Source organism: Molothrus aeneus, chromosome 29 (genome assembly GCF_037042795.1).
Source record: "Molothrus aeneus isolate 106 chromosome 29, BPBGC_Maene_1.0, whole genome shotgun sequence".
Classification (NCBI taxonomy): domain Eukaryota; kingdom Metazoa; phylum Chordata; class Aves; order Passeriformes; family Icteridae; genus Molothrus; species Molothrus aeneus.
This window is the reverse complement of record NC_089674.1, coordinates 2,344,630-2,354,965: the sequence shown is the minus strand read 5'-3', so window position 1 is coordinate 2,354,965 and position 10,336 is coordinate 2,344,630. Positions and strand designations below refer to the sequence as shown.

Below are 10,336 nucleotides of genomic sequence, written 5' to 3'. Positions count from 1 at the left end.
TGGTCCTGCAGCTCCCCCCCAGCGCTGGGTGGGGCCTGTGGGGGTGCTGAGGTCACTTTTGGGGTATCCCCATCTCCCAGACTGCCCACATGGAGAGGATGGCATAGCAGGAAGAGCAGAGGAGCTGAATCTTCCTGCTGGGCTCCAGCATTCAGGCAGCCCTGTGCCATCAGCCTCTGTCACCCTGGGGACCCTCCATGCTGTGTCCCCATGGAGTGCAGGGGGCACCCAGCTGCATGTGCCCCCTCCCCAGCCTGGCAGGGAGCAGCAGGTGGGTGGTTTCTAATGGGCACCAGCCAGGGCAGCACCCTGGGACCCTCCATGCTGTGTGCCCATGTCCCCACAGAGTGCAGGGCAGCACCCCAGGGACCCTCCATGCTGCGTCCCCATGTCCCCACAGAGTGCAGGGGGCACCCCAGGGACCCTCCATGCTGTGTCCCCATGGAATACAGGGGCACCCAGCTGTACATGGCCCTTCCCCAGCCCAGCCAGGCAGCACCAGCAGCTCTGCTGCAGCTGCTCTGCTTATTATCATATTTAATTGCCCTCCTGGTAACCCCAGGAAATGAGCAGGAGCCGGTGAGAGCCGCAGTTTGGGATGATGTAAACACCAACTCCAGCTCTCCCTGTGCCAAGAGAGCTGTGATTTATGGAGCCCCCCAGCCCGGCCCCCAGCCTGGGCTGCCACTTTAATCCAGGCCCGCAAATTCAACATAAATCACTTGATTAAAAGCTCTACTTAATTTAAAGGGGGTGGGGGCTGGGCAGAGTGCAGCTGATCGATTTAATTTACACCGGGAAACAGCAACAAGCAGACACATTTTAAAAGGTTTAAAAAGGCCGGGGAGGCCCCGGTGATGCTGCAGCTGCTTCAGCTGCCTCAGTTTAACCATTTAAAGGCTCTGGAGGGGCTGGCAGCCTCTCTCACCCTCCCTCCATGCATGGGCAGCCACCTCCCACACCCTATCCAGGCCCATGTGGAGTGCAGGGTGCTGGAAGATTTTTATGGGAAGCGCTGGAGCCGTGATAAACAGAATTCCCCCAAAAGCAGCTGAGCATCACCTTCCCAAAGTGCTGCCTGGATGAGCTGGAGCACCCAGAGTCCCCTCCCCATCACCCCCCTCCCCACCCAAGGGAGATGTAAGGGTGGTTAAAGTCTTTTAATAATTACAAGAATTCCAGAATTTCATTACAGGAAGAGTTTACAACAAATAATATTTCTCCGTACAAAGGCAAAATAAAACTTTTCAAGTAACAGCGGCCTGGCACCGGCGGCAGGGAGGGGTGGGAGGGAGGAATTCAGTGAGTGCCCTGTCTGTCTGTCTGTCTGTCTGTCCGTGGGACTGCAGGGGGAGCACAGAGCTGGGGTGAGGATGCGAGGATGTGAGGATGCTCCCCCCTCCCAGGTAAGGCACTGGTGGGGTTGGCACCGAGCTGGGCACTGCCCGGAGCTCCCGCCAGGGCAGGGGATGGGGGGCAAGGACGGCAGCCCCTCCTTCCCTCCCTCCTTCCCTCCCTCCCTCCCTGGGGCCAGGGCAAGGCCAGGCACGTAATGACAATGGATTCCCAAAAGGCATCATCGACACATTATTATTATTCTTATTATTGTTGTTTAATACAACCCCATATAAAACTGAAGCAGCAGCAGCAAATTCTTATCGAGGGGACCTAAACTGAAATAGGTTTAGAACATAATTTAAAAAAATAAAACCAGCAAAAATAGCAAAATATATGACTTTTTTTTTTTTTTATATATAGCAACTGATATCTACCAGCCACTAGTACCTTCCTACCAAACTGGTATATCTCTGGTAACAACCCTTTTTAAAAAGACATGTAAATATATATTCATATTTATACATATTTTTCGTTATGTACATGGGACTCTGGGTTTAGCACAGGTGGGTTCAGTCACCTCTGAGCAGTGCAGGGCTCCTGCCCTGGGTGTGCCAGGCCTGGCTCAGCAAAGCCCTGGGGTGCTGGTCCTGTGGCCTGGGGGCATCCTGGGCAGGGAGGGAGCCCCACACCACGAGGGTCCTGGCGTGCTGAGGGTCCCAGTGAGGCTCCTGGCACACCAGTGATGGTTACAGAACACCAGTGGGGCTCCTGGCACACCAGTGATGGTTACAGAACACCAGTGGGGCTCCTGGCACACCAATGAGGCTCCTGGCACACCAGTGAGGCTCATGGCACACTAGTGATGGTCCTGGCACACCTGTGATGGTTACAGAACACCAGTAAGGCTCCTGGCACACCAGTGAGGCTCCTGGCACACCAGTCAGGGTCCTGGCACTCCAGTGAGGCTCCTGGCACACCAGTCAGGGTCCTGGCACACCAGTGAGGCTCCCGGCACACCACTGAGGCTCCTGGCACGCCAAGGCTCCCCCCTTGTGCAGCTGCAGGAGCTGGGTGCTGCTCCCAGCTCACCAGGTTCTCCTGGTGGCACACCAGCCCAGCCCCTGTGCCTGACCAGGCTGTGCCACCCCAGGATGCCTGGCTGGGCTCTTTGGCCACGCATTGCCCACGGGAGAGGATTTCAGCTCAGCCAAGTGGGAACTCTCCAGCACAGAACTGACGGAAAAGAGGTTTAAAAACAGGAGGAAAGGCCACGGAAACCCTGGAGCCTTTGGGCTGTGCAGAGCTGACACGAGAGGCAGGAGGAGCTGGGTGGTTTTGGTTATGTGAGATGCTACAGATGTCTCTGAACCCTTTCTGCACCAGCCGAGCACAACCAGGCTGTGCAGGCAGCGTCCACGGGCACGGCCCGGCGTGGCAGCCCTGGCAGTGCCACCCTCAGTGTCGCTTCAGTCCACCATTGCTGTGCTGAGGGGGGAGCTTGGGGAGGCAGGGCTCATCCGGGAGCGGGTCGTGGGAGAACACAGAGTCCTCTCCCGAGGAGCAGGTGGAGCTGCGCGTGTCCGGGAAGCCGGGGGAGTACTGATCCAGAGGCATGGACAGGTCCAGGTACTCCTGGAGGGACAGAACCCAGTGACAGGCTCAGGAGGGGACAGGGCAGCCCCCAGGGAGAGCCTCACGCAGGTGCCACCAGTGCCACCTCTCCTACTGACCCTGATCCAGGGCATGGACACGTCCAGGTACTCCTGGCAGTGACAGGTTCAGGAAGGGACAGGGCAGCCCCCAGGGAGAGCCCCTCAGCCAGGTGCCACCTCTCCTACCTGGTTGGAGGTCATGGCCACGATCCTGTCCAGGTCTTCCACCAGCTGCTTGAAGGTGGGTCTCTGGGAAGGGACGGCGTGCCAGCAATCCCTCATCATCATGTACCTGTGAGGGCAGGCCAGGAAGGGGCTCAGCCTGGGGACCCTCACCCACAGGAGCAGAGAAGCACCAGGAATGTGTGCCCGGTGTCCCTGTGCCCAGGCTGGACCCATGGCCAGGGAAGATGCTACTCCAGGGTGATGCCCCATGTGCAAGGAAGGGAAACTCTCCTGCCTGCCCTCACCACCCAAGGCAGAGGATGGACACAGTCTGGGCTGCTCCCTGTGCTGGGATTCCCTCCTGTCCAGGGAGATGCTCATTATTGCAAATCTGTTTGATGGTTTTGCAGGGCTGGGACTGTAACTCCGAACATCTGCCTGCCACCCTCCATGGCCCAGCCCATGCTCTGCACCCAGCAATGGCACTCAGAGACTTCAAACCCCTCTTCCCCATGTCACTCACAGCTCATTGGTGCAGTTGCTGGGCTTGTCCATCCTGTGACCTTCCTTCAGCAGCTTGAAGAGCTCCTCAACGGGCACACCAGGGTAGGGTGACCCACCCAGTGTGAAAATCTCCCACAGCAGCACCCCAAAGGACCACCTGGGAACACAGGGCAGATGCTGAGGGACCAGGGTGCTGACACCCTGCTGGGCCCCAGTGAGAGGCTGGTTTGCTGGGAGGAACAGCCACCCACAGCATCGATTCACTCTGCAGGATAAATGAGTCCCAGCACCAAACACAATTTGGATTCAAAACGTTTGGTTGGCTGGCACCAATTGGAATTTCATTAAACCAAGGCAAATCCCATCCATGCATGTCCCCAGCAGCCCCTACTCACACGTCACTCTGGTGGGTGTAGATTCTGTCAAAGAGAGCCTCGGGGGCCATCCACTTCACTGGCAGGCGACCCTGGAGCACAAAACCCACAATGGCTGTGAGGGAACCTGAGCCCTGCACACCTGGGGCATTCCCAGCACAGACTGGAGCCTCCCCACCCTGCAGAGCCCCTGGCACAGCACTCACATTTGTGGTCTTCTTGTAGTAATCGATGTGGTGGATGTCACGGGCCAGCCCGAAGTCAGCGATCTTCATCACGTTGTCCTCTGTCACCAGCACGTTCCTGGCTGCCAGGTCCCTGTGGATGCACTGACCAAGCACAGGGCTCTCAGCACCAGAGGGTTCCCCATGATGGGACGTGTCATGGACATATTTTATGAAAATTCCTTTATCATTAGGGTTTTTTGAAATCCTTTCATTAGGATTTGACCAAGCACAGGGCTCTCAGCACCAGAGGGTTCCCCATGATGGGACGTGTCACAGACATCTTTTATGAAAATTCCTTTATCATTAGGGTTTTTCCTCCTGAGAAGCTGAGAGGCCTCAGGAACGAAATGTAAACAATGATTATCTGCTGCTGTGGAATGCAACAGGTGCATCTGGGATTGGTCTCATGTGGTTGTTTCTAATCAATGGCCAATCACAGTCCAGCTGTCTCGGACTCTCTGGTCAGTCACAAGATTTTATTATCATTCCATTCCATTCCTTTCAAGCCTTCTGATGAAATCCTTTCTCTATTCTTTTAGTAGAGTTTTAATATATATTTTTCTTTTAATACAATACATATCATAAAATAATAAATCAGCCTTCTGATGAAATCCCTTCTCTATTCTTTTAGAATAGTTTTAATATATTATAATAATTATATTTTATATTATATTATAGTAATTATATATAATAATTGTTATTATTTACAATCTATAAAGATTTATTATTTATAATTTATAAATATTTATTATAGTAATTATATATAATTTATTATATATACTATATAATTAAAATTCTTATGTTTTAATATAATATATTATATTTTAATATATCATATATTGTTTTATTATATATATATATGAAATTAAATTTTCTTTTAATATAATATATATACCATAAAATAATGAATCAGCCTTCTGAAACACGGAGTCAAGATTCTCATCTCTTCCCTTGTCCTGGGACCCCTGCGAGGGACGGGCAGGGAGGGAAGGGTGCGTGCCCCAGGCCCAGCTGCTGGGCTCCCCATCCCACCACAACCTCCTGGGAGCTCCTCACCTTCTTGGAGGCCAGGTACTCCATGCCCCGTGCCACCTGGTAGGCACAGGAGACCAGGTCCTTGAAGGAGAGCTGCTCCTCGGGGACCCGGCTGGGGTTGTAGCAGTACTCCATGCCCGGGGGCCGCCGGGCCTGCAGGTACTCCCGGAGGTTGCCCTTGCTGGCATATTCCACAATCACATACAGGGGTCCTGAGGGGATGGTGGGATGAGAACGTGGAGCAGGGCTGCCAGGCCAGCCCCTCCAGGGGACAGCAGCTGGAGGGGTGGCACAGGGGACACCTCCTCCCCACTCCGGCACCCTCACCGTCCTGCGTGCAGGCTCCCAGCAGGTTGATGATGTTCTTGTGCTTGCCAATCATCTTCATCATCTCCATCTCAGAGATGAGGTCAGACAAGTCCTTCTCTGTGGCGTCGGCTGAAGTGGAGAAGGCAGCACTTAGAGGGTGCCAGGCTGGGCTGCACACTGCAGACCCCAGCCAGGGCTGTGACATCATGCCAGTATAAATTCAATATATCATTTTCTTTTAATATAATATATATCATAAAATAATAAATCAACCTTCTGAAACATGGAGTCAAGATTCTCATCTCTTCCCTTGTCCTAGGACCCCTGTGAACAGCACCACAGGGAGGGAAGGGTGCATGCCCCAGGCCCAGCTGCTGGGCTCCCCACCCCACCAAACCCCTCTTCCCCATCCCAGCACTGCACCCACAGCTCGATGGTGAGCTGGGAGTTCTGTGAGTAATTGCATCTTATAAATACTGACAGTTATCTCTATCTAGTATTGTATTAAGGGCTACTGCAGCACTGAAAGTTTGGCTTTGCAGGTAAGATATAAACCTGAAAACTCATCTTGCTTCCTGAAGATCTCACAGCATTGTTTTGCAAGAATAATTCGTTACCATGAGTTTCTTGTATAAACTGCAGTGTAGCCATATTTTCTGAAAAATCCTTTCCTTAGGATCTTTTTCTCCTGAGAAGCTGAGAGGCCTCAGGAACAAAATGTAACCAATGGTTATCTGCTGCTGTGGAATGCAACAGGTGCATCTGGGATTGGTCTCATGTGGTTGTTTGTAATTAATGGCCAATCACAGCCCAGCTGGCTCGGACTTTCTGTCCAAGCCACAAACCTTTGTTATCATTCTTTCTTTTTCTATTCTTAGCCAGCCTTCTGATTAAGTCCACGCTTCTATTCTTTTAGTATAGTTTTAATGTAATATATATCATAAAATAATAAATCAAGCCTTCTGAAACATGGAGTCAACATTCTCGTCTCTTCCCTCACCCTAAGCCCCCTGCAAACACCACCACACTGCAGTCAGTTAATTACATTCTGTCCCCTTAAATTCCTTCTCTAGCATCATTTTGCCAAGACATTTTTGCTGCCACTCACACTTGAGCATCTTCACCGCCACCTTGGTCACACGGTTGGGCTTGTCCTTGTCCAGGCCGATGGCTTCTGCCAGCACCACCTGCCCGAAGCATCCTTCTCCCAGAGGCTTGCCCAGGATCAGCCTGCAGGGAGAAGACCCCAATTGTTGGGGAAGATGAAACAGGAAAGCCTTATAAATATGATTGTCTGGCAAAAGATTTTGAGAATATAGAAACTATAAGTGAGATTGAAATGAAAGCAAGCTTTGAGATCCCTCAGTTACTGAACAACTGGAAAACAATGGTGTGGCTGCTGAAGGTGATCCCCTTTTGATGGAACAACACCCTCTGCTTGCAGACAGGCCCAAGGGTCAGAGCAGACCCTGCCAGCTTGGCAGAAGGGGCCCAAAGAGGAGCTTTTAGGGTTTAAAATGTAACACAGGATGGTGATGTAGTGATTCTTATAGGCTGTATGTAAATGCTGTAGGATTTGTATCTTGTACTGGATTGGTTAGTGAGAATCAGAATATTCAACACAGAAGAAGATTTATTGTGTTGGAACAGGAACCTCGCTCTCTTACCCCTTTTACTCTCTCACCCTCTCATCCTCTCTCCCCCTCTCTTCTCTCAGTCCTGCTCTGAGCTGTGCCTGGCAGCTCCCAGCAGGGCCTTGCACCCAGGCCCTTTGCAATAAACCCCAAATTCCAAAACCTGGCTTAAAAAATCTCTCATCTCCATCCATCCTGACCGTCCTACCCCCATTGCTCCTATACCCGATGCAGCAGGGCAGCAGGATGCTCTGGGCACCAGCAGCACCAGCAGCATCCTCTGGTGTAAGAGCTTAAATGAGAGATGTGGGACTCCAGGCAGCTCTCCAAAATGCAGTTTATTCCATCCAAGAGGTTACAGCAGTCCAGGGTGGTGGGTGACAGAGCTGTGCCCACAGCTGTCAGCTCCAGCTGCAGGCAGGCCTGGAAACCCTTTGGTTTTGGTTACAATGCATTATTTACTTTTCTTTTGGTTACAATGCATTATTTACTTTTCTTTGCTGAGCATCTTCATACAGTAGAACTAATCTATCCCTTAACTTTTATCTACAGCCTATCATAGCTGCTGTAATTACCATATTCATGTTACTGTTCTCCACTCACTCACAGTCAGTACATTGCAGTTTAAGCTGGAAGTTGTTTTTCAGTTTTCTTGCAGTGGAAAATTCTGAGACTTTTTTTCTACTTGCAACTTTGCTGCCTTGTTTGCCTGTGCTCTCTTCCTGCTTGGTAAAAACCTCTTCTTGTTTGAGGCAGGTTTATCTTTTGCTCTGAGTCATAAAATCTCTTTCTAACCAACACACTCTTTGCTTCTTTGAGTGGCTCAGCAATTCTTTTTTTCTATATCAAAACTTGCTTCCATCTCTATTCTTTCATCAGACTCAACATCTAAAAATCTTTCTGCTAAGCACACAAATCTGTGTGAGACTTTCTTGTCAAACTTCCATCCTTCCCAACACTCTGGGGTGCTGGGCTCACCTGTCCCGGGGCAGCTCCCAGCGTGGATCCTCGGGCAGCTCGTACTCAGAGACACCAGCCAGCATGGGGGTGCCGCTGGAGGAGAGGCGTGAGGGCCTCACCAGCATCACTCCCGAGTTCATGGACGAGCTGGAGTCGGCTGACACCTGCAGGGGGGACGTGGGTTACCTTCATGCAATGCCCAGCCCGTGGCTGACTGCCCCCGAGGTGGGGGAAATGGTGATGGGAGCATTGGCACCCTATAGAAGTGTGCTCCCTGTTGATGGAGTGACAAAACTATCCTTTGTCCTGTTAAAGAAATGACAAAACTATCCTCTGTCCCCTTAAAGGAGTGACAAAACTATCCTTTGTCCTCTTAAAGGAGTGACAAAACTATCCTCTGTACCCTTAAAGGAGTGACAAAACTATCCTCTGTATCCTTAAAGGAGTGACAAAACTATCCTCTGTACCCTTAAAGGAGTGACAAAACTATCCTTTGTCCTCTTAAAGGAGTGACAAAACTATCCTCTGTATCCTTAAAGGAGTGACAAAACTATCCTCTGTACCCTTAAAGGAGTGACAAAACTATCCTCTGTCCCCTTAAAGGAGTGACAAAACTATCCTCTGTCCCCTTAAAGGAGTGGCTAAACTATCCTCTATCCCCTTAAAGGAGTGGCTAAACTATCCTCTGTCCCCTTGAATGAGTGACAAAACTATCCCCTCAAAAAGGAAAGAAACCCAGAATTTTCTCTCCTCGATTAGGTGAAAAAGCCACCTCATAGGATCTAGGGGACTTCACCTCAAACTTAAGGATACTACACATAAGGATACTACACTTAAGGATAGCTAATTGCACAGGAGCCACAAAGTCTTGTCTAGGAATGTGCTGGCTGTTGACAGACTGACAGAACTGTCCTTTGTCCCCTCAAAAAGGAGAGAAGCCCAGAAGTTTCTCTCCTCAATTGGGTGAAAAGACACCTCATAGGACCTGGGGGACTTCATCTCAAACTTAAGGATACCCAATTGCACAGGAGCCAAAAAGTCCTGCCTGAGCAATTAATTAGAAAAAGAAGTGAACACAGAAACGAATTGCTTTTGTGAGGTGTGTTACCTCCTACAACTGGATCGATTTTTCTCTATTTGCTATTTTGCCTTTTATTAAACCTTTCTGTTTCCAACACTGCACCAGAAGGCATCCTGCTGATTTTTATGCATCTAAGGGTAGATGAGCTATCTTGGGTGTGTTATAGACCTCTGAAATCTTATTAGACCTGGCTCGAGGAGGCTCCTGTAACAGCACCTGCCCTGCCTGCAGCCCCCTGCCCACCCTGCCCGTGTGCCCAGCAGTGCTGCTCCCCTCTGTGGAGCTTTTAATTACTCTCCATCATGCTGCAGCCCAAAAATGCACAGCCTGGGAGCTCTCCCATCTCCTCAGTGTGTCCCACACTCTGCTCAAACCTTAACCTGCTGTAAATCCTCCTGGTTCTCCTCATGAGCCCCATCAGGGGAGGGATGAGGGGGAGCTGTGCTCACTGTGCCGCCACCAGAGGCACAGCCAGGTGGGCACAGGCTGGAGGGGGTGGGTGGCACATGCAGCAGGGTGAGATGGTCCCAGTTCTTTCCCATCCCTCCTCCCCCATGTCCCCTGGGCTCCAGGAGAGGCAGTAGGTGCAAACAAACCCCCTCTCTACTTTCTGTTACCTGTCTGCGCAGGGGGATGCTCTTGGCCAGCTTGTGCACGGCCAGCTGGCTGTTGAAATCTGTCTTCTTGGTGGTGCTCTTCAGCTTGTAGATGATGATGGTCACCACCATGCAGGAGATGAGGAAGGCTCCGATGCAGTAGATGATGATCTCCAGGTAGAAGGGAGATGTCATCATGGCTGGGGTGTCTTCGATAGCTGGGTCAGCGTGAACAGGGGGTTTGTTAGCACCCACCAGGCCCCAGGGAGTGGCACTGGGGAGCCCCTGGCTCGTCCCCAAGCTCAGTGGGGATGGCAGTGCAGCAGGGACTGGGGGCTGCCCCCCAACCCTTGCAGGGAAGGTGTGCAAGCAGCCCCCAGCTCATCGCCCCCACGGCCAAGCAATGCCTTTGCCACTCTGCAGGCAGCCCAGGGCGGGATGTGGTCAAATGGGACAGGTAT

The 10,336-nt window shown here is 51.3% G+C and overlaps 1 protein-coding gene across 2 annotated transcripts in view; it reads right to left on the bottom strand.

Annotated features, from left to right (window-relative positions):
- Positions 1 to 1,145: 1,145 nt before the first annotated feature.
- Positions 1,146 to 10,336, bottom strand: part of FGFR1 (fibroblast growth factor receptor 1) — a 28,136-nt gene continuing 18,945 nt past the window's right edge. Inside the window, exons 8-17 of one of the 2 annotated variants that reach the window (XM_066567193.1) lie at positions 9,891 to 10,093; positions 8,217 to 8,362; positions 6,713 to 6,834; positions 5,623 to 5,733; positions 5,317 to 5,507; positions 4,240 to 4,362; positions 4,055 to 4,125; positions 3,679 to 3,816; positions 3,177 to 3,282; positions 1,146 to 2,970 (exon numbers count right to left, since the gene is read on the bottom strand). In XM_066567193.1, coding sequence (XP_066423290.1) covers positions 2,794 to 2,970; positions 3,177 to 3,282; positions 3,679 to 3,816; positions 4,055 to 4,125; positions 4,240 to 4,362; positions 5,317 to 5,507; positions 5,623 to 5,733; positions 6,713 to 6,834; positions 8,217 to 8,362; positions 9,891 to 10,093 — 1,388 coding nt within the window. In that variant the 3' untranslated portion in view covers positions 1,146 to 2,793. The remainder of the gene's footprint in view (positions 2,971 to 3,176; positions 3,283 to 3,678; positions 3,817 to 4,054; positions 4,126 to 4,239; positions 4,363 to 5,316; positions 5,508 to 5,622; positions 5,734 to 6,712; positions 6,835 to 8,216; positions 8,363 to 9,890; positions 10,094 to 10,336) is intronic. The other variant, XM_066567194.1, reaches the window with a different exon arrangement.